This window comes from Prunus dulcis, chromosome 4 (assembly GCF_902201215.1).
Source record: "Prunus dulcis chromosome 4, ALMONDv2, whole genome shotgun sequence".
Lineage (NCBI taxonomy): Eukaryota > Viridiplantae > Streptophyta > Magnoliopsida > Rosales > Rosaceae > Prunus > Prunus dulcis.
This window is the reverse complement of record NC_047653.1, coordinates 16317200-16341389: the sequence shown is the minus strand read 5'-3', so window position 1 is coordinate 16341389 and position 24190 is coordinate 16317200. Positions and strand designations below refer to the sequence as shown.

Sequence of the window (24190 nt, the reverse complement as noted above, 5' to 3'; positions counted from 1 at the left end):
ATGTGTGCGCCCTACAATCATTTCAGTTTGACATCCGAGTGAGGCATTGCTTTGAGTTTGAGGTGATTGCCGGGCTCAGACCCACAAGATAATTACCATCAAAGTATGAATCAAGAATTCTGAGGGCTTTATATATTGTAATTAGGTGAGATCGTATTTTTTAATTGTTGAATCAAATTCATTAATTATTAGATTAAATTAATTAGTTTGATTTAACGGTTAAAAGATAAGACATCACCTATGGACTATTTATAAGACCTTCACTATAGAATGACTCAAGTATGAATTGTCTTATGGGCCATTGCATACACAAAGGTGTCTTACTCAAAGAAAACATATCCTTTCCTTTCAAGTAAAAACATGAATGTAAAAGTAGATAATATTGTATAAGAGCATCCACAATCATGCTTTCTATTTTTAGTTAAATTTTAGTTAAAAACATATACAAGTTAGGGTGCATTTTTGGTCAGCACCTTAACCCTAGGTGTACTCTCACCACCCATCTCAAAAGTTGACACATGTCCATACGTTTAACTATAGTTAATTATTTATTTATTTATTTATTTATTTGATAACATTATTATGAGAGAGAAACAATACTTCAATAAGATTTTTCCTGATTTACCCTTATTAACCTAGCAAACTTTCCACTTTTCTAAATTAATTAACAACTACCCAAATAAATAATTGGCAATTGGCTTTATGTCCCGTGCTTTCATATGAATATCAACTCACAGGCTTCAATACTTTGAAGAACACACCCAGATACTTTGAATCTCAATTGGCTTTAGTTAACTCCTTTTATACACACCCAAAAGTTACACTGCTCTTCAATTGCAAGCTTCCTCCATTTGTTCAGTGAAAGATAGGTAATAATCTATGCTGCTTTTTCTTCTTCTTTTTTTTTTAGTACTTTGTATTGCTTGATTATTTTTTATACTTTGGTGATTGCTCTGCATTATTTAATTATTTTAGTCCATGATGTTGGTATCATCTTTACTGGTGGATCACGACTAGCACAGAAATGAATGATAGAATGAACCATACTGCAGAGCAAAAGGAATGAGACAATAAAGGGTATTATTGCAGAGCTTGGTTCCTTCATCGTTTTTGGAATTTCCACAACTCCAATATATTTTGCTCCTATGGAGTAAGCTTTATTCAGAATAATAAAACTAGAATTAATTAGTCCAGAACTTGCAACGTTAAAATTATTTGGTTGGAAACTTGCAACATCATAATTAACTCATCGGTTGAAGAAAGAAAACAGGTTCAAGGATATTGAGAAATTGCAACGTAATAATATATTGAAGAGCAGTGTAACTTTTGGGCGTGTATAAAAGAGGTTAACTAAAGCCAATTGAGATTCAAAGTATCTGGGTGTGTTCTTCAAAGTATTGAAGCCTGTGAATTGATATTCATATTAAAGCATGGGACATAAAGCCAATTGCCAATTATTTATTTGGGTAGTTGTTAATTAATTTAGAAAAGTGGAAAGTTTGCTAGGTTAATAAGGGTAAATCAGGAAAAATCTTATTGAAGTATTGTTTCTCTCTCATAATAATGTTATCAAATAAATAAATAAATAAAGAATTAACTATAGTTAAATCCATGGACATGTGTCAACTTTTGAAAGGGGTGGTGAAGGTACACCTAGAGTTAAGGTGGTGAGCAAAAATGCACCCTAAAAGTTATTTTAGGAGCTTTTTATAAAATTTAAACTCCAATCATGCTCTCTAGTTTAGGGAGTCATAAATACTATAACTCTTTTTTAATTGGTCAATCTCTATTAAAAAATAATATAAAAATAATAAATATTAATTAAAGATTTGAAATACTCCAGCATTAAATTATAAGGAGCCACTAGGAGTCCTTTCTCTCTCCTCAGATTTAGGAGCTCCTAGAGGTCTCCCTATTTTAAGAGGTGGATAAGGAGGAGCATGGTTGAAGTTGTATTTTTCCAAATCCTCTCTAAAATTTATCTAAGGATGTAGTTAGGAAGCCCATTGTGGATGCTCTATTTTTTAGTTAAATTTTAGCTAAAAACATATAAAAGTTATTTTAGGAGCTCTCTATAAAATTTAAACTTCAATCATGCTCTCTAATTTAGGAAGTCGTAAATGCTATAACTGTTTTTTGATTGGTCCATCTTTATTAAAAAATAAAATAAAAAATAGTTAGCATTAAATAAAGGTTTGAAATACTCATTAAATAAAGCAGCATTAAATTATAGGGAGCTACAGGAAGTTCTCTCTCTCCTCAGATTTAGGAGCTCCTAGAGGATTTCCTATTTTAGGAGGTGAATAGGGAGCATGGTTGGAGTTGTATTTTTACAATTCCTTCCTAAAATTTGTCTAAGGAGGTGGTTTAGGGAGCCCACTGTAGATGCTCTAAGTAACCCAAAGTTTAACCACCTAATCTCTCATTAAAATACAAAAAGGCTGATTCCCATTTTGATCAATCTCTTTCTATTGTTGGCTAGAAGCAGTCCTATTTTGCATGTGATGGAGAAAAAAAATTTGTGTCCGCTAGATGCCGCTGACAAGTAAAGACTTTCGCGGTCATGAAATGCGAAATTTCAATGTCACAATTGTCATTATGCAAGTTGGTTTCACACATTGTATGAATCCAGTAAACCAAAATGAACAATGATCACTAAAATGCTTAGAGGCAGTCTAACCATTTTTAACCAAAGTGTTTATAAGGAAGAGATATATTGGAATGTTTCTGATATGGCCTCATGTATAAAATTTATATCAGAGAAAGGGTAAGCAATCATACATATTACAATCTTACGAGACACTTCTCAGAATGAAAACCAGCATGATGCCAGAGTTACTTTTCTGTCGAAGGTGGTTGAGCAAGCATTATATCTGATAACGACAAGGTTCCTGACTGATCAACGTCAAGATCTTCGAATTCCTCCATCACAAGTCTAATATCTTCTTGGCTAATCTTCCCCATCTCTTTGAGCTTATATATGATAAATTCAGCAGCCCTATGGAAAAGAAAGGACGAGAAAGAGAATGGAAAGTTTGTTATGAACTATCAGCAAATTTGAATTAAGAAATAAGCCCATAATATGGAAATAATTTTGGGAAAAAAAAACACAATCCACATACCCAACTACCCCATCACCATCAAGATCAGCTGCCTCCAAATCTACATTTGTCGTCCTACGAGAAAGAACCCACTTGACCAATGCCCTTTGCCTGCTCTGGGAGTTTAGCTCAGCAATGTAGAGGAAAAACTGAGCTAAACAAATGGTACTTGTCAATATCCAGAATATTGCAAAAACACGCCCTGCTTGAGTTGAAAAGCTCTTATCTCCATACCCCAGGGTTGTGATGGTAGAACAAACGCAATAAAATGCATCCACAAGGTCCAATTTCTCAACAGTAGCTAGGAAGATTGTGCCAGCACTTATGAGTACCAAAAGAAGGATAAAGGCCACAATGCATTTGTACTTCAAACTGTTAGTCTCAACATCTTTAAGAACTTGAATATGACCAACTTTTTGATGCATATGTAAGGCTTTAGCAAGCAATATTTCCTGCTTCTCGACCAAGTAGTCAGCTGCTTTGCTCAAGATCAACCCAACAAGAGCCATTCCTGTGAAGACAAAAGCACAGGCCAGTAGTTTCGAAAGAATGCTGTTTGGCACTAGGTCTCCATATCCAACAGTGGTCATTGTCACAATACAGAAATAAACAGCATCAAGAACTCCATTTGTCTTCTCTCCCTTGATCTGGTTCCTGACGAGGTAGAAGCAGATAGTTCCTATGCCTAAGTAGAAAGCCAAGAATATACATACTTTACGAAAACTCGGGTGTAAATTTCGAAAAATGGATTCAGTAACTGGAACTGAGCCATTGGTTGTCTCTAAGGGTACATGCTCTGCAAGAGGAGCACTTCTACAACGGCGAAATTTTCTACCCTTCAGAGGTTCTCTCACATCATCCATAGCCATTAGGACGATTCACGATTCAGATTTCAGCAAATTACATGACCTGCAAAGCTAGAAGCTTAGGCAGGTTGCGAAATATAGCACGCCAGCTAGAAGCTAGAATCTTTTAATGAACCGACTGATTTAACAATTAGTTACCAGCAAGTATGTTATTTAGTTGATCTACCATCTTTGAAGCGTTGTTTGAAAACAACTTTCTACAGGCACAACACAATACTAAGATTGCATTAATCAATTACCCCTAAAACTAAACCTCAATTTTCATCTTCAATCAAAATAGTGAATTCTCATTCCCAGATTTCATTACAAAATCCAGTTAAAAAAAGTTTGACAGCGTATAGAAACTAGATTTATCTCAAAACAACATAAATATTTAAGCAACTATAAGCCCATAAACCAAAAAAAACAAAAACAAAAACCCATAAACCAATATTCAGTGATTCACCATAATTCTGCATAATCATAATTGGTAAATGCACAATCAGTGATCAATCTCATAGTGAATTTTTTAGTGCAGTGATGAAATGAAAACCTTAAGCTGAGTAGTGAGGGTTGTTGCTGCTCTCAGACCAACTGAAATAACTAACTCTGTTTCAAGTATCAAAGTCGGTTAAGAGAGAGAACTCACCAGCGACCAGACCAGAATAAGCTGCATGTTCGGATTCTGCTTCTCAATTCTTCACAGGTCTGGAAGATCTCAGTCGCCGGACTTTCATCATTCCGCCTCGTACTTCTTTCTTTTTCTTTAAACCAAAAAAATAGGATGGAATTTGTGTTTTTGTTTATTTGGGAAAGATTAAGACAGACATGTTTTGCGGCTGGCCGGATCGTTGTAAATTATTCTGTAAATTTTTTATTATTAAATGCAGTGGATGGATCGTTGGATCGAACCTCCAAAAGTCCAAGGCTCAACTGCGTTTGATCCGTGTGCGACGTGTAGGACGATGGGCCGCAACATGAGGAGGCAGCGACATTAATACACAACACTTTTTCTTAAGAATTTGTTTATCATAAATCGTCCTTGAAATTTTTTAAACATTCTCATTATAGTCCTTCAATTTTCAAATTCATCAATATGATCCTTCATTTTTTTTCTTTCTCTAAAGCTGAATTTGATTTCTGTCATTGCATTTCATCAAGAGTCTCATTAAAACTGGTCGTGTGTTAAGCTTTAAAAATATATTTTCATCGAAATATAGCTCATTTGCTCAAGAGGCAAAATAAAACTCTCGCTCTTTGCTTAAATCAATTAGCTATAAATCAGGGATGATGTCTAACACTCCCTCGCAAATCCGACGATGTGAAAGAGACGAGATTTGAACGAAGGAGCTAGAAACGATGCGTATAAAGGCCTTTGGTGAGGATGTCAGCGAGCTGATCAGAAGAGGAAACAAATTGAACTTGGTGAGAGCCAGAGATAATGTGCTCCTAAATGAAGTGGTAATCGAGTTCAATATGTTTAGTGCGAGCATGAAACATCGAATTGGAAGCCATATATGGAAGCCATATAGGTAGTGCTGAGATTGTCACACAACAATAAGGTTGGTCCAGAAGGAGGAAGTGCCAACTTATGAAGGAGATGAGAGATCCATATAGTGTATGCACAAACATGAGCCAGAGAGCGATATTCAGCTTCAGCAGAGGAGCGAGAAACTGTTGATTGTTTCTTAGCACACCAAGAAATAAGGTTGGAACCAAGAAACACACAAAAACTAGTGGTCGAATGACATGTATCAGGACAACCAGACCAATCAGAATCAGAGAAACCCCGAAGAGCAAGGGGGCTCGAAGACTGATGAAAGGAAAGACCAAAACCAAGAGTGCTCTTCAAATAACGAAGAATACGCTTAGTAGCAACCAAGTGAGGAGAACGAGGAGCGCTCATAAATTGAGCAATATGATGAATGGCAAATGAGATGTCGGGTACAGTGAAAGTGAGATATTGAAAGGAGCCCACAAGCTGCCTCTACTCAGTTGCATCAGAAAGTAACTCACCATCAAGAGAGGATAGCTGACGAGATGCACAAACTGGAGTACTTGGTTTGTGAGAGAAGGAGGCCAGAGGTGGTAGAGGTGGCTTCAATCCCCAAGAAATAAGAGAGCGGACCCATATTAGTAAGTTTAAACTCTTGACCAAGTGAAAGAACAAATGAGGAGATGAGATAGGGCTGATTCCTTGTCATAACAATATCATCAACATACAATAAGAGAACCATAATGTTAGAAGAGCAGTGAAAGATAAATAAAGAGGGATTAGCTCGACTCTAGACAAACCCAAATTGGAGTTAAAAATCACTAAGTTACTAAAACCAAGCACAAGGAGCATGCTTAAGACCATAAATGGCTTAATGAAGCCGGCATAAATGAGTAGGGCATGCTGGATCAACAAACCTCATAGGCTGAGACATAAAAACAGTAATGTCCAAATAACCATGAAGAAATGCATTCTTCACATCCAGTTGACGAAGAGGCCAACCAAAGGAAACTGCTAGAGCAAGAACGGTCTGAACTGTTGTGGGCTTCACCAGAGGACTAAAGGTCTCATCAAAATCAAAACGAGGTTGTTGATGGAACCCCTTAGCAACAAGGCGAGCCTTGTACCTCTCTATAGACCCATCTGATTTCCCTTTAAGCTTAAAAACCCACTTACATCCAACCACATGTTGCTGAGAATGAGAAACAAGAACCTATGTCTGATTTTTAAGAAGAGCATTAAATTCAGTAACCATGGCCTCACGTCATTCAGGAAAACGAATAGCCTGCGAGAAACAAGTGGGTTCTTCGAGAGTAAGAGAAGCATGAGCCAACAAAGCACAGAGAATAGGATACCGAATGGGGCCGTCAGTGCGAACTTAAGGGTGAAGAGTACCAGCTTGGTGGCAAGTAAGCATAGGATGGCGCACAAAAACAGGTGAACCAGAATCAGATTGCGAATTAGGAGGTGGACGTGGGCGGCGCTGGTATGTCCGAATAAGGGCCACATGTGGTGAAGATGATGCTTGTGTAGCTGGTGGCAAGGTGGGATGTGGCAAAGTAGCAGGAAGGGACACAACAGGTGAAACGGGGACTGCAACCCATTAACTAGGATGAGGCAGACATTTATTTGCAACAAAGGGAAATGAATGCTCATCAAAGCGAACATGGCGAGATATGTAGAGACGACCTAAATGAGGATTTACCCAAGGCACAACCTTTACAAAAGGATTTTTGGAATTTAAATTGGGAACTTAACAAGTGATTTTTGCCCAAAAATGACATTATTTTACTAGAAGGATGACCTAAGCGATTGTGCCATATAGATGATGACTAAAGAGAAGCAGATAAACACGTAATACGAGATGGAAGAGATGGAAGCTTGTAAAGACCGTTCTTACATAGGCCCTGAAAGAGGAGAGAACCATTAGAGCGATCAAAAATATAAAAGTGTTGAGAATTAAAGGCACACGAAACATTATTATCACGACAGAGTTGTGCAATAGACAGAAGATTTTTACGCATGGAAGGAATCGTATAAAAATTGTTTAATTGGAAATAGTTGGAGCCAATGAAGAGTGACATGTTACCCGTATAGGAAATAGGCATATATATGATCTCCATTGCCAAGGTGAACTGTATCATGACCATTGTACAAGAGGCGTTGCTGCAGAGGGCTTGGATTCCCAATCATGTGAGTGCTGGCACCTGTGTCAGGATCCCAAGAAGGGTCATGCAGAGAAGGAGTGGTATAAATGGGACTAGGTGAAGGAGTGGTCTGCGGCTGTCCTGCAATCAGTAATCCAGTAAATGTAGTGTGCAAGGAGTTGGCCACATGTGGATGGGAAAATTGAGAGAGGATAGTGCTAAAATATGAAAACTATGAGAGAATATTTGTTTGTGGGAATTTTCTATGTATTCTTCTCCTTGTAGGAGGTCATGTTAATAATACAACGAAACCTGAATGGGCAAGTAAATAATAAATTCCTAAATCTATTTGCAGTAGGAAATCAGGAATTAAAGTAAATCAATTACAATTATAATAGGAATTCTTGGTGTGTAAGGAAAGTAAGTCAATATCCACAAGTCACGCCAACACTCCCCCTCACGTTGGTGCATAGATGTCGCCAATGCCCAACTGATCTAGTGAATTGTGGAATGCTTTACTGGAAATCGCCTTTGTCAAAATATCCGCCAATTGATCCTCGGATTTCACAAAAGGAAACTGAAACACTTTAACCTCAAGCTTTTGTTTGATGAAGTGTCGATCCACCTCAACATGTTTAGTACGATCATGCTGAACCGGATTCTGTGCAATGGCTATAGCAGCCTTGTTGTCACAAAAGAGATTCATTGTGGATGTAGGTTTATACCCAAGTTCAGTAAGCAACTTTCTTAACCAAAGAAGTTCACAAATCCCTTTAGTCATGCCTCTGAACTCGGCTTCTGCACTGGATAAAGCTACTACATTCTGTTTCTTGCTTGTCCATGTCACCAAATTACCTCCCAAGAATGTGAAGTAACCCGATGTGGATTTTCTATCTGTTACATTACCTGCCCAATCTGCATCTGAATAACCATCAATATTTAGATGACCATGCTTTGAGAACATAAGTCCTTTTTCCAGGTGCAGACTTCAAATATCTAAGTATCCGAAGAACTGCATTCATATGGTCTTCACTTGGAGAGTGCATAAATTGATTGACAACGCTCACCGCATAAGCAATGTCTGGTCGAGTATGTGACAAATAGATCAATCTTCCCACTAACCTTTGGTATCTTTCTTTGTTAGTTGGAACTTGATCCGGATATTCTCCAAGATGATGATTCTGAACAATAGGAGGGTCCGCAGGTTTACAATCTAGCATTCCTGTGTCTGTCAACAAGTCTAAGACATATTTCCTTTGAGAGAGAAATATGCCTTGCTGCGATCGAGCCACCTCAATTCCCAAGAAATACTTGAGTCCACCTAGATCCTTCATCTCAAACTCCGTAGCCAGATAGTCTTGTAGCTGTGATATTTCCTGTTTATCATTCCCAGTAATAATCATATCATCAACATAGATTATTAATGCTGTTACCTTCCCTTTTCGATGTTTCAAGAACAGAGTATGATCTGAGTTGCACTGTTTGAAACCATTGTTCTTCATTGCCATGGTGAACCGTCCAAACCATGCACGTGGTGATTGTTTCAATCCATACAATGCTTTTCGTAACCTGCAAACTGTTCCAGTCTGAGTAGTATTATATCCAGGAGGAATGTCCATGTACACCTCCTCCGTGAGTTCGCCATGTAGAAAAGCATTCTTTACATCAAACTGGTGTAGTGGCCAATCCAAATTAGCTGCAAGGGACAATAAGACTCTGACGGTGTTTAACTTTGCAACTGGAGCAAAGGTTTCTTCATAGTCTATACCATAGGTCTGTGTGTATCCTTTTGCCACAAGTCTTGCCTTGTATCGCTCGATAGATCCATCTGCATTGTGTTTTATAGTAAACACCCATCTACATCCGATAGTCTTTTTTTCTCGGGGTATAGTCTCCAATGTCCAAGTCTGATTTTTCTCAAGGGCTTTCATCTCCTCTTTTATAGCTTGGACCCACTTAGGATCTTTCAATGCTTCAGAGACCTTGGTTGGAATATGGATAGCAGACAACTGATGCACAAAAGCCTTGAGTGGTTCAGACAGCTTCTCAGTGGATACATGATTTGCAATTGGATACTTGGATGTCTTGCCAATATCAGGTGAATAACGGTTTGGTGGCTTCCCACGATTTTGCCTGAAAGGTAATTGATATCCAATAGTTTTATCATCTAAATGCACAAGTCTAGTAGGAGTAGTTACCTCAAGGATATTCTCAGGAGATTGGTCTGTTGGTACTGTTGAGTTAGAGGGGGGGTCTTCATCTTGTTGTTCTATATTGTCTGTAGGTGTGAGACTCGGATCAGAAATATCTTCGCATGGATCAGGTGGGTCAGGCAATTGATCGCTATGAATGGGCGATTGGTCGCTTTTCGACAGAGAGTAATCTCGTGCTCCAGACTCGGAATGATCAATCATTTCTGTACAAAGGAGAATTTCTTTATTTTCCAAGTTGCTCCAATTCTGCTCTTCACTTCGTATCTCCCCCTGAAGTGTAGAATTGGATGATGGGTCATGGAAGAACAGCTCAGATTCCAGAAAGGTCACATCCAAAGTGACATAGGTTCGTTGGGTAGGAGGGTGATAACAGCGGTAGCCTTTCTGATGAGTGGCATAACCCACAAAAACACAACAAAGCGCACATGGATCAAGTTTGCTACGTTGATTTTTGTGGAGATGAACAAAAGCCACACATCCAAAGATTCGGGGTGTGAGTACCAAAACAGAAGGCAGAGGTCTGTGTTGTGCAAGCACCTGTAAGGGAGTTTTAAAGGTCAGTACACCAGAAGGCATGCGGTTGATCAGATGAACTGCGGTGACAATAGCATCATCCCAGTGATGGCGAGGAACATGAGCGCCAATCAGAAGTGCTCGGGCGGTTTCAAGAAGATGTCGATTCTTTCGTTCAGCAACACCATTTTGTTGTGGTGTCTGAGGACAAGTCGTCTCATGGATAATTCCATGTTGTTGGAAGTAAGTCTGAAAGTCATGATTGACAAATTCTCCACCATTGTCCGAGCGAAGAATCTGGATTTGAGCATTAAACTGAGTTTTCATCTGTTTGTGGAAGGACTGAAAAGGAAAACACTTCGTTTTTATTCTTCAGCAAATAAAGCCATGTCATCCGTGTACAATCATCGATGAATGTGACAAACCATCGAACACCAGAAGGAGCAGTGATAGGAGAAGGTCCCCGGACATCAGAATGAATTAACGTAAATGGAGTAGTACACTTGTTCGTACTCAACGGGTAGGGCACACGGTGACTCTTGGCCAAAATACAAGTATCACATGTGAAGTCAGAGTCCTTGAAACCTGAGAATAAATCTGGTATAAGATGCTTCATATAACTAAAAGACGGATGTCCCAATCGATGGTGCCACAACCAGATTTGCTTTTGTTTGCTATCAAAGGGATGTGTCACGCTGTTAGCCATGCCGGGACTGAAGTCATCGACATAATATAGCCCCCCTCTCTTAGTACCACGACCAAGAATCTCCTTAGTGTGAATATCCTGAAGCAAACAAAAACTCGGGTAAATGAGTACACAACAATTCAATTGTTCAGTAAGCTGACTAACTGACAACAATTTAGTGGATAAAGATGGAACAAGTAAAGTATTAGGACCAAAAATCTCCTTAGTGTGAATATCCTGAAGCAAACAAAAACTCGGGTAAATGAGTACACAACAATTCAATTGTTCAGTAAGCTGACTAACTGACAACAATTTAGTGGATAAAGATGGAACAAGTAAAGTATTAGACAGGGTGAGAGAGGATGAGAGTGCAACAGTGCCAGCCCCTGTCACAGGATAAGTAACACCATTGGCATTTGCAATACAGGTTCGTCGAGGTTGTGTAGTATTCAGAAAATCATCAGGATCAAACGTCATATGATCAGTTGCACCGGAATCAATTATCCAGCTCTTGGAATCAATCTTATCGAAGTATGGAATCCATAACCAGTACCATTACTGGTCATATTGCATTGTCCTCGATCTGTAAGAGTAGCCCACCAATTGGGGTAGCCATGCGATTTAAAACAAGTCTCACAAGTGTGTCTCGGATCACCACAATATGCGCAATCTGGTCCATGTGTCGGGGTCGTTAGTCTAGAAGTCATAATCTGTGCAGCGGAAGATGCATAGGATACAGGTTGAGTAGGAAATTGAGATCGGAATCTGAGCCTGAGTCGGGGTCGGGGTCGTCAAAAAAGGATCCTGATTCTGGATCGGGTTCGGGGTCAAAGTCTGCATCTGTAGGAGCGGAGCCATCTGGGCACTCAACTCAACGATGGTTGGTGGAGAATGAGAGAAGGAGTCGGTGGTGCTACCTCCATGAGGGTTGAAAAAATCATCAACCCCCATAGCAGCGGCGGGGGTTTGAAACTAGAGTCAGCAATTCCAAGATCGCCGCTCTGATACCATGCTAAAATATGAAAACTATGAGAGAATATTTGTTTGTGGGAATTTTCTGTGTATTCTTCTCCTTGTAGGAGGTCATATTTATAATACAACGAAACCTGAATGGGCAAGTAAATAATAAATTCCTAAATCTATTTGCAGTAGGAAATCAGGAATTAAAGTAAATCAATTACAATTATAATAGGAATTCTTGGTGTGTAAGGAAAGTAAGTCAATATCCACAAGTTACGCCAACAGATAGGACATGTTGGAGCAAAATGACTTGAGCCATGGTAGAGTTGACAAGAGGCAGTAGGTGCTATACCCAAGACACCAGAAGCTGAGGAACGAGAACCAGAGTTGTTTAGACGACCATTATTCTTGTGGTTCCAATTATTGTGCCTGTTATTGTTTTGTGAGCCAAAATTTGAGAAGGAAGGCTGGGAGGCAAGCAAGGCAACTGGCTAAGAGGAAATGGTAGGTCGACGACGGGACTCTTGAGTCAAAAGACGAGATCGTAGAGCACTGAAATCAGGAAGAATATCTAGGCTCTCAAGAGCTGTCACCAACATCTCTTACTCATCACCAAGACCAAGACAAATCTAGTCCCACGAGAAATCTTATTAAGACGACGCCGAAGATGAGAGGAGTTGGCAGTTGACTTATGAGTGAAGTATTTGGAGATAAAAGACCACATGGAGGCAGAGGTTTTGCAGCCAACTACAGAATTAAGAATGGGTTCTGACAAAGTAGCAGATAGTGTACTGACAAGAGTCTTGTCTGTGTTGTCAGTGCGAACCCAATTATTATAATCAGGAGAAGAGGTGGCTAGACATAGATGAGTGCCATCAATATATTTGAATAAATCTTGTCTAACAAGGAAAACTTCAACCTAACGATACCACAAAAGATAGTTATCATCATTAAGCTTCACCATCACAAGGTGGGTGATGTTAAGGATAGAATACGTGGCCATGGCAGAAACGGTTGAGGAGGCAACAGCTGAAGAACTCATCTTAGAGATAGAGGAAGGGGGGTGCTGTGATTGTGGTGGTTGGAATCTGATGCAACAAATTTGGAATTGTTGGGCAGCGACGTAGCGATGCCGTTTAGGTGTTGTGCGACAGGCTTGAGAAGAAGAAAGAAGAATGGCGCTGTACCCAAAGAAGAGAAGAGAGAAAATAGCAACGTAAAACCCTAGGAAAGAATTTGCGCTGATACCATATAAGTTTGTGAATTTAGAATTATTATTCTTCTCACTGTTGGAGGAAAATATATATATATATATACACACATATACACACACATACACACACATACAACCAAGCTAACATTACAATAGGAAATATATATAAAGGAATTCCTAATCTATAGGGATTGACAATTAATGTAGTTGATTGGAGAGATATAAATGATATATACATCAATTAACAATAAGTCAGTGATGCTGTCTAACACAATTTTTATTTTTATTTTCCCATTGTTACTTCTATCACATTAGTTAGTTTTTGGTCTAGTATCACTCAGTCTTCAATTTTATTTGAAAGCTCATGGACATCGATTGTTGAATTAAAAAGAAAACTTCTATGATATTGCACATATATTTTGTGTAATGCTTCCAGTTTTAATAATTGGAAAACTATTTGTTTAGAAAAAAAAAATCATGTTTCTTATTTGTTAGCATTTTAAAATTCAACGGTAAAGAAGAAAGAAGTGAAAGAAATTTTATTTTATTTATACAAACGGTAATTCACTTTAATTTTTGTAAGAACATGTTTTTTATTTATAAAAAAAAAAATTATTATTTTAAAGAAATATTCATATTACATATTAATTATTTATTAATATGACTTTTCCTTATTTAATATTTATTGTAAAGACTAGTACTTCATATGTCTGGGAGCCTCTCACAAAATATAAATAATAAAAACTTTGAAACTTACAAGACATCAAAACATCAAAAATCATATTGTTTATTCATTACAATCATAATTGTCCTCGTTGTGTTTTCATATTTTGAAATCGTTGCATAACAACCTTGTCATCTATATATTAAAAATGTCTTCTGAATATATGCAACCAAGCAATCATCCATCCTCAAATCCCCCATTCGATTGCGTAACCGATTCTTCACAATATTCATAGCAAAAAATACTCGCTCTACACTTGCGGTCCATACAGGTAGGATTACTGTTAGTGTCAGAAGCAAGTACACTAAAGGATAGATCTAATCTTTTTTTTTTGTCAACCATCTTTTGAGCAAGATCAGTAATCCTGTTCAATTATGTGAATTCATTGTTAGAGCTCACGTCCCAAATGTAATTCTCAAGTTGTTCTTCAAGTAACTTAAGGTCATGTTCAGAAAAATCACTTGGATAAAATTGGGCAAGCCGCATCAACTTTGCTTTATCAAAAGTAGAGAATAAATTACTTGGACTCAAGCATGCCATACAAAGAAGTAATTCAGTATTCTTCTCATTGAACCTATCATTTAACTCTTGGAGCTGAATATCAATGACATTAATGAATAAATCAACACGATAAGGATGTAAGTTTGTGATGGGCTGAGCTTTACATTTTGGTCTCCCTCCACTGTAAAAAAATATTATCCATTTTAGGAATTTCAATACAAGACTTGTCCCAAAAGAAAGAAACTTGATCAAGTAAAGAATCCCAACCATTATCTCTCGTACTTTGCAATCTTCCTTTACATATTTTGACCAAGTCTATGACATTCACAATATCTTGATCTTTCTTTTGTAATGCCTGAGACAAGTCGTTTGTGATTCCCAAATTTTTTTTTAAAATCAAGTGTAGACAAGAAATGAAGCTAAATGATTGCATAAAATTCAATAGAACCTTTGCTTCAAATTTTTGTTTATAACCTGATCCATCTGTTCTTGCAATCTTAAGCACATCTATCATAGACGAGAACATGTTTTCCAAACTGATTAAACAATTATAATGAGAATTCCATTGAGTATCACTAGACTGCTTGAGATTAGTTCTTGATTCAGGTCTTGCCCACTTAAGAGCTTATTATTATTGAGTGCTTCAAAAACTACATCAATATGCTTCTCTCTCAGCATATCATGACGATTAGCAGATGCACCCATAACATTCACCACATTAGAAACCATAGTAAATAAATATGCAATTTTTGAATGTTTCTTTGCCACAGCTACCAAAGCTACTTGAAGTTGATGAGCAAAACAATGAACATAAAAATTAGAGTCATTCTCATTTAAAATGAGTGTTTTAAGACCACCTCTCATATTACTTGCCTCATCATAAGCTTGCCCTCACAATCTAGAGATGCTTAATTCATGTCTCGAAAAGAAATCATTAACGACTAACTTGAGTGAGGAAGATTTAGTATTTGTAACATGCACAATACCTACAAAGCTCTTAATTACATGACCTTTATCCACATAACGTAGTACAATTGTCATTCGCTCATTTGAAGACATGTCACATGATTCATCAATAAGAATGGCAAATAATGAATCACCAATATCCTTGATAATTGCATTGATGATTTCAGTTGAAATAGCACTTGAAATGTCCTAATGGATATCAGGTGATGTCAACTTCATATTTTTAGGAGCATTTTTTAGCATGACAGCTTTATATCATCATTGAAATGACATAGCTATCGTAAAAATACAAGAAAATTCCCTTGATTGGTTGAATTTTCAGATTCATTATGCACACGAAATGGCAGCCCTTGTTGTAAAAGTATCCTACTAACACCAACTGATGCACCTAAATGAGTTTGATAATCCATTCGATCTCGGTTTAAGTGTTTTGAGAGAATTGTTTCAATATGTTGCTTTTGGTTTAATAAGACCTCACAACTTCTTCAAGCTTTATTATGGACACTATTCGGTCCTCCAACATGAGTTTGTAGTCTATCTTTTTTCTTCCAATTTGGAATTTCAACACCAACAATAGATTCACCCCGAGATTGCTCTCCAATATCAGGTTTAAAGAGATAACAACATAATCAAAACGCATCATCTTTTTCTATGATGTACTTTGATCAAGTTTGAAACTCACTAAACCAAGCAAAATTAAACCGTCTAGTTTTTCTCCAAAGTTTTTGTAAGGAAAATTATGCCCTCGAGGTTGACAAGGACCTTTTTGGAGATAAGCTCTTCAAACTTGGTCTTGAACATTTGGATTGTAACTCAATATTTGATTACGTAATTCGGGATCAGCTGACAGATTTTTCAAGTTAATTTTCGTAGTTTGGTTTGAAGTACTTTCATTTTTGTTTTGAATTCCCTCCTTCCTTGCTTCAATCATTCATTACAATTCTTTAGAATGGAATTCTACCATGTAGGAGTTTGGTTTGAACTACTTTCATTTTTCTTTTGACTCTTTGCAGGTGAAGACTCTACTAACTCAGACTTTGATTTTCTTTTGAAAAATCTTTCCATAATTGAAGCATGAATATGGACTAAATTTAAATTGAAACAAGTATGAACATCTTCTCACACTTATAAACCAAAACAAAATGAGCATTCAATTAAAAGCAATATATTAATCAAACCAATAGAAAATCTTGATGAATTATTTTTGCATATGTGTCAAATTGTAATTTGCAGGAAGTAAGAATGCCTCCTTCTAGGGAAGAATGCATATCCTTATTGATTTATGCAAGAATGAAATATATAATTATGATAATAATTCTAATCCCTTTGGGAATGGGTAGCGTATGGTTGTAAGAAATTTGGCTTGTAAGTAGGGCTTATGTGGTAAGGTAATTTTGGTAGCATAGTACTTTTGGCTGTTGGGTATGGCCCATGTGTTAAAGTACTTTTAGCTTAGAAGAAATTGGGCTGCATACTAGTACTTTTTTTCTTTCAATAAAATTTCAGTGGGGCCTAGTGACTGCACTAGTCCCCACGTGATTCTACCCCTACTTATGATATCATTGGTGGAAAGGAATGAGTCATTTATTCCCTTAATATTCTAATATGCTTGTTACTTTTGTAGCCTCCTATAAATGCCCTCCTTCCTTGCTTCAATCATTCATTCCAATTCTTTAGAATAGATTTCTAGCATGTGGTAGTGTTTTGAGAGAGAGAGAGAGAGAGAGAGAGAGAGAGAGAGAGAGAGAGAGAGAGAGAGAGAACATGTGGGATTGTCTTGCAAGATTTTATAATTATCATTATATGGTGAATGGGTTATTTAATGTGTTATAAAAGTTCTCATTTTGTGATAAATGTGAAAATCATGGATTATCATGGATTTATTCTATTTACAAATCTCTCTCTATTTTTAAGTCAAACATGTCTAATTTGTGCAATATTTCACACAATGTATATTATTTAGAGTTTTTGTGAAATACGTACTATTCATGGAACATGAGATCTTCAATGACGGGGTATCTGAAGAATAAATGTACTAGATGAAGACATAGGGGAGTGAGGCCGAAATGGGTCACGTGCTAGGTACAATTTGTGAATGATGACCAAGATATGAAGTAATGATGTGAAATGATTTGGATTGTGTATCTTTTTAGGGTTAATTACTCAAATGGTCCTCAAACTTATACCCGATTAACATTTTGGTCCCTCAATTAAATTATTCGTTCAAGTGGTCCATCGACTCTATATTATTCGGTCAATTGGTCCTACCGTTACATTCTGTCAATGTTGCCATTAAATGTAAGGGTAAAACCATCCATAGCCGTCTTAGGTTCCCCAAATAGGTGATAAGGTGGTGATACATAGATGATACAGGGGTAATAGAAATTGTTTTTTGTGTTTACCTTTGGTTTCTTGTTTTGTTTCATTTCTTCTATTTTTCTTTACTCATTTCTAGTATCCTAAGTGTATTTTACCTTTGTATTGTGTTAAATAAGTGTAAATCAAGTATAAGTTTGAGGACCCTAAACCCTAAACTGAAAAAAGCTCTCTCTCTCTCTCTCTCTCTCTCTCTCTCTCTCTCTCCATTCCCCCATGATCACCACTCTCAAACTCCAACCCCAAACCCATCCCACAACCACCATCCACCCTAGGCCCCATGAACCCAGAACCCTAGCTTATCCTCACCCTTCACCCAATCTAGCAAATACAGAAAAAGGGAGAAAAAAAAACTTCCACAAACCCCTCCTCCTAATGAACCCAGAACCCCAACTCAACAACCACCCATACCATCTCCCTTTCCCCCCGATTTCCCTTCGTTGTTGAGAGAAAACCACCCACCACCCTTCTCCCTACCCAGCAACCACCGCTCATCCACCGAAAAATATTCTCAAGACACCCAGAAATAAAGCCACACCCAACCCACCCGCCCTCCCAAATTCCACCATAACAGAATCCCCACCCCACAAACCCTTCTCCCCTCTTGCCCCATTCTATTTTTACCCACAAACTCTAAACTCATCATTGCAACCAACCTACAGATGCAAACAATGTTAGAATTTTTTATTTTTTGTTTTCCAATTTGTTGGTTTTTGAATTTGGAGAGAGAGAGAGAGAGAGAGAGACAGAGGGGCAGAGAGAGGATAGGAGAGGAGAGAGGGAAAACAGAATGGGGGAGGGGTTTGTGGGGGAGTGGGGGAGAAGAAATCGGAGGGAGAAGGGGACTGGGTTTGGGTCTCCTGATTTTTTTTTCTCTTTTTCTTCAATTTTTTCTAATTTTATATGTATTTTAACCCTATTTTTATTTGTTAATTATGAAAAGTCATATTTACCCTAAAATTTGGTTAAATCTAATAGAAAATTATATGGTGGGACCAATGGACTGAATAATATAGAGTTGATAGACCACTTGAATGAATAATTTAGTTTAGGGACCAAAATATAAATCGAGTACAAATTTGAGGACCATTTGAGTAATTAACCCATCTTTTTATTATATTTTCTAGAGTGTGTAAAATGACATTTCTTGACTAGCATAGTACATAATTTATGCACTGAGTGATGGTTTGCTCATCCCTCACCTATTTTGTTTTTCAGATCAATTAGTGGGCAATACAATAACTAAATCAGAGAAGTTGGATTAGTTGAGAGTGATAAAGTACACTTTTAAGATTATTATTATTTATAAGGGAAATGTATTTTAACCAAATTTTCACTCTAGCCAACTTGGTTAAGCCCAAAATTATATAAGTGAGAGAGAGAGAGAGAGGAGAAAAAATTTGTCCCTTGTTCATTAGGGGAGGACTAGACTAGATTGGACTATACTAGCAAAATGCCTACATTTCATTTGCAATTAAGGCATAATATGGATATTGTTGTCTAACTTGGAAGATGAATGAGGACTATTCCTAAGAGGTTGATGACTAAAACTTACCCCTTATAATCCCACCATTTTCAAGAGGATTAGATGGGAATGAGGATTAGTCATCAACCTCTTATAGATAGTCCCACAATAATTTTCGTTTGACTTACGAGCATAGTCTAAAATATCGATATAATCAACGAAATATTGAGGATATTATTATTTTTTTTGAATCAATGATATTTTGGAACGTATTCATACACATATCAATAATATCGAAAAATATCGATGTCGATAATTTCTCTCACTTCAGCAATATTTGGCCAAAATATCGCTACAATATCGACAATATTAATAATATAGAGATAATAAAAATAATAAAAAATTTGAAGAGATATTTACAGTAACACCCCATGAGGTTTCTTGTGTTTTCACAAAACCCCATCAGGTCTCAAAAATTACACGAACATCCCTTGAGGTTTCAGTTTGTTTTCACAAACCCCTTTTTATTGATTGTTTGTCCAAAAATTGTTGATTTAATTGGAAACAAACTTATGCAAATGACAAAATTAACCTCAATGAAGTATATGCAATCTAACCTCAAAGGCCAATTTGTCATTTGGAGATTTTTTTTTTTTTTTTTGGTGTATAAAATCATCAATCTTTGGATGAAAAATCAAAGAAAAGGAGTTTTGTGAAAACAATTTAAAACATCAGGGGGTGTTCTTATAATTTCTAAAACCTTAAGGAATTTTGTGAAAAAGCTGAAAACTTCAGTAGGAGTTAGTGTAAATAACTCAAATTTGAGCCTTATAGGAACTCTATGTGGTACCAAATAACTCATGTATCTTATTATGCAAGGTATTAAGTGTAAAATATTGTAGTAAATCATTATAAATAATTGATTATGGTGTGTTTAATCTTTTTTATTTAATTACTATATAGGGTAAAATGTTGATTTGTCCTCTGAATTTGTACATAACTTTTGATTTATCCCTTATCCTTTTATTTTTTTAGAAAATTAAGGACCTCAATTATTATTTTTAGCAAATTTTCCCCATGTCATTAATTTTCCTCACATTCCATCCAATTTGTCGTTAAAAAATATAATGTGCCAAGCATGTGAGGCTATATAAGGGCAATTCGGTCATTTTTCCCACTACTGTTACCCCCACTTCTCAGCCATCTCCATCCCTTTAAGCCCTTGCCCTTCCCCTCATCTCCCCTTTCCTGCACCCACCCTCCTCGTTGCTCCCTCCCTCCCAGAACTTCTCAACACCCCAACCTGAGACCAACTAACCAGCCACGTCTTCCTCATTGTTACCTCCACCACCAAAATCTAACCCCAACTTGTAATTAAACTCAATACAAAGCATATCCAACCATAAATCACAACAAAGATTCAGAAAAATACAAGCATTCCACAACCCACAAGCACAACATCTCTGTTTATAGGGGTGTGTGTGTGTGTCTCTCTCTCTCTCTCTCTCTCTCTCTCTCTCTCTCTCTTTCTCTCTCTCTTTGCATGGGAAGATCGAGTGGGGGTTGCTGGTGGAGTAGTATGACGCAGATATTACACGGCTTGGGTGTTGGGTGGAATAAGGAATTCAAGAGGTTAAGGTGGTTTTTTGGGCAAAGAAGGGTGCTGGAGTTGGTGGGGTGGATAGGGGATGATGGTGGGGGAAGCTAGGGATTGGCGGGAGCAAGATGGGGCTGGGAAATGTTTTTGTTTTGTTATATTTTTCTATATTGTTTTATAACTTTTTTATTTTTATTTTTATAATTATTTAAGTGTTACATGCCTTGTGACCATTCTTAACATTAATTGAATGAAATGTAAGTGAATCTAATGGTAGGGGGGAAATTGACTATAAAAAAAATAAGGGGGGCTAACAATATTTTACCACCTCAAGGTTTGGGGTCATTCTTGAAATGGGCCACGGGGTTTTAATTTTGTGAATTTACGCCCTAACGTTTTAAAATTCGACCAATTTACATGTTCTGTCAGTTTGACCGTTTGGTCTTCTGTTAAGTGATGACGTGGCGAACATAGGGTCCACTATTTTAGCTTAGGTGTAATTAAATATTAAGAAATATAAAAAAATTAAATTTTTTATACAGATATTTAAAAAAAAAACCTAGATCTCCTTTCTCTCTCTCCTGCCTCATTTTGTCAGAATTTGGCAACCTTTCCTCCTCCCCCATCAGTTCGTCCTCTCTCTCTCTCTCTCTCTCTCTCTCTCTCTCTCTCTCTCTCTTTCTTTTGGCAGCCTCATCCTTCGTATCCACCCTCACACCATTTGCCCAACACAACACATAAAACCCAGCCTCATCCTTCCAAAGTTTCAAGAAATTTTTTCAAGTTTTTCTTATAATTTTCGTGGTTTTTATTCAATTTTTATCAATATTAATAATATCCCAAAGTACAGAAATTTCGATGGAAATATCGGGATATTATTGATATCGATAAAAATTGAATAAAAACCACGGAAATTATAAGAAAAACTTAAAAAAATTTATTGAAACTTTGGAGGATGAATCACTTTCTTTAGGTGGCTAGAAGTAGTCCTATTTTGCGATCTGATGAAGGAACAAAAATTTGTGTGTCGACTAGATGTCGCCGACAAGTAAAGCCTTTCGTGGTCATGGAAATGCAAAATTTCAATGCTAGCAATTGTCACTGTGCAAGTTGATTTCACACATGGTATCAATCCCGTACCAAAATGAACAATGATCACTAAAATGCTTTGAGGCAGTCTAACCATTTTAACCAAAGTGTTTATAGGAAAGAGATATATTGGGAGTGTTTCTGATATGGCCTTATGTATAAAGATTTATATCACAGAAAGGGTAAGCAAACATACATAACACAAACTAACAGGAAACTTTTGAGAATACTCAGCATTTCCAGGTAAACGTGAAACCACAGCATAATCCCAGAGTCACTTTTCTGTTTGAGGTGGTTGAGCAAGCATTATATCTGACGTCGACAAGGTCCCTGACTTATCAACGTCGAGATCATCGAATTCCTCCATCACAAGTCTAATATCTTCTTGGCTAATCTTCCCCATCTCTTTGAGCATATATATGATAAATTCAGCAGCCCTATGAAAAAGAAAGGACAAGAAAGAGAATGGAAAGTTTGTTATGAAACCATCAGCAAATTAGAATTCAGAAATAAGCCCATGATATGGAAATAATTTTGAAACAGAAGAAAAAAACACAATCCACATACCCAACAACAACCCCATCACCATCAAGATCAGCTGCCTCCAAATCTACATTTGTCATCCTACGAGAAAGAACCCACTTGACCAATGCCCTTTGCCTGTTCTGGGCGTTTAGCTCAGCAACGTAGAGGAGAAACTGAGCTAAACAAATGGTGCTTGTCAATATCCAGAATATTGCAAAAACACGCCCTGCTTGAGTTGAAAAGCTCTTATCTCCATACCCCAGGGTTGTGATGGTAGAACAAACGCAATAAAATGCATCCACAAGGTCCAATTTCTCAACAGTAGCTAGGAAGATTGTGCCAGCAATTATGATTACCAAAAGAAGGATAAAGGCCACAATGCATTTGTACCTCAAACTGTTAGTCTCAACATCTTTAAGAACTTCAATACAACAAACTCTTTGATGCATATGTAAGGCTTTATCAAGAAATATTTCCTGCTTTGCTACCAAGTAGTCGACTGCTTTGCTCAAGATCAACACAACAAGAGCCATTCCTGTGAAGACAAAAGCACAAGCCAGTAGTTTCGAAAGAATGCTGTTTGGCACTAGGTCTCCATAACCAACAGTGGTTATTGTCACAACACAGAAATAAACAGCATCAAGAACTCCATTTGTCTTCTCTCCCTTGATCTGGTTCCTGACGAGGTAGAAGCAGATAGTTCCTATGCCTAAGTAGACAGCCAAGAATAGAGCTACTTTCTGAAAATTCGGGCGTAAATTTTGACGAATGGATTCAGTAACTGGAACTGAGCCAGTGTCCGTTGTCTTTAAGGGTACATATTCTGCAAGAGGAGCACTTTTGCAACGGCGATATGTTCTCTACTCTTCATAGGTTTCTTTTGATTTGTTTGAGGTGAAGGATCTCCTAGTGCTGAAATCAAAGGTTCCCTTACATCATCCACAGCCATTAATTAGGACGATTCACGATTCAGATTTCAGCAAATTAGAAGACTTGCAAAGCTAGACAGTTTAGGCGGGTTGCGAAAGATGGCACACCAGTTCGAAATGAAAACCTTAAGCTGAGTGAGGGTGGTTGTTGCTGCTCTCAGACCAACTGAAATAACTAACCCTGTTTCAAGTATCAAAGTTAGTTAAGAGAGAAAACTCACCAGCCACCAGACCAGAATAAGCTGCATGTTCAAATTCTGCTTTTCAATTCTTCACACGTCTGGAAGATCTCAGTCTGGAAGTCCAAGCCTCTCAACTGTGTTTGATCCGTGTGCGACGTGTAGGACAATGGGCCACAACATGTGGACGAGGCACCGGCATTAATACACCAACGCACGCTTTTTGTTAAGAATTTTTTTTATATCAGAAATGCTCCTTGAATTTAAATCCATCAATATGATGGTTAATTTTTTGACTCCACATATCAATTTCGTCTCGGTGATTGCATTTCATCAAAATATTCGTTAAAGTTTGTCGTTGGTCATTATGTAACAAGCTTTTCATTTTTTTTTAAAAAAAAAAAAAAAAGGACTTTTCATCAAAATATATCTCATTTACTTTAGACACAAAATAAAACTCTCATAATTTGCTCAACAAAGTCATCTATTCTCTATTTAGAATTTCACAATGGACTTCCATCAAGAAGAGTAAATGACTCTGTTGAATAAAAGACGTGAGCTTTAATCTTATGGGTCGATAAAGGTTGGTCGGTCACATTTTCTTTATTGAATCCAATTGCTACCTTTAGCATTTGTTCAATTAGCTCATATTTTCCCTGTTTACAAT

General features: G+C 37.2%; 1 protein-coding gene and 1 pseudogene across 2 annotated transcripts; both read right to left on the bottom strand.

Moving 5' to 3' along the window:
- Positions 1 to 2569: 2569 nt before the first annotated feature.
- LOC117624580 (two-pore potassium channel 1-like) lies at positions 2570 to 23596 on the bottom strand. Of its 2 annotated transcripts, none has more exons than XM_034355910.1 (3): positions 23566 to 23596; positions 3123 to 4010; positions 2570 to 2998 (listed from the first exon to the last, which is right to left on the bottom strand). In XM_034355910.1, the coding sequence occupies exons 2-3, from the start codon at positions 3968 to 3970 to the stop codon at positions 2836 to 2838; spliced, it is 1011 nt and encodes a 336-aa protein (XP_034211801.1). In that variant the 5' UTR covers positions 3971 to 4010; positions 23566 to 23596; the 3' UTR covers positions 2570 to 2835. The 2 variants fall into 2 exon arrangements, with proteins under 2 accessions (XP_034211801.1, XP_034211800.1); XM_034355909.1 differs by lacking the exon at positions 23566 to 23596 and adding an exon at positions 4596 to 4896.
- On the bottom strand, positions 22165 to 23364 carry LOC117624579 (annotated as a pseudogene).
- Positions 23597 to 24190: the final 594 nt, after the last annotated feature.

Bases quoted from the DNA above. Each gene is read 5' to 3' on its own strand.
- LOC117624580 (XM_034355910.1), bottom strand. From the start codon at position 3,970: ATGGCTATGGATGATGTGAGAGAACCTCTGAAGGGTAGAAAATTTCGC. The intron at 2,999-3,122 runs GTATGTGGATTG...TCTTTTCCATAG, and splicing joins GATGGTGATGGGGTAGTTGG to GGCTGCTGAATTTATCATAT.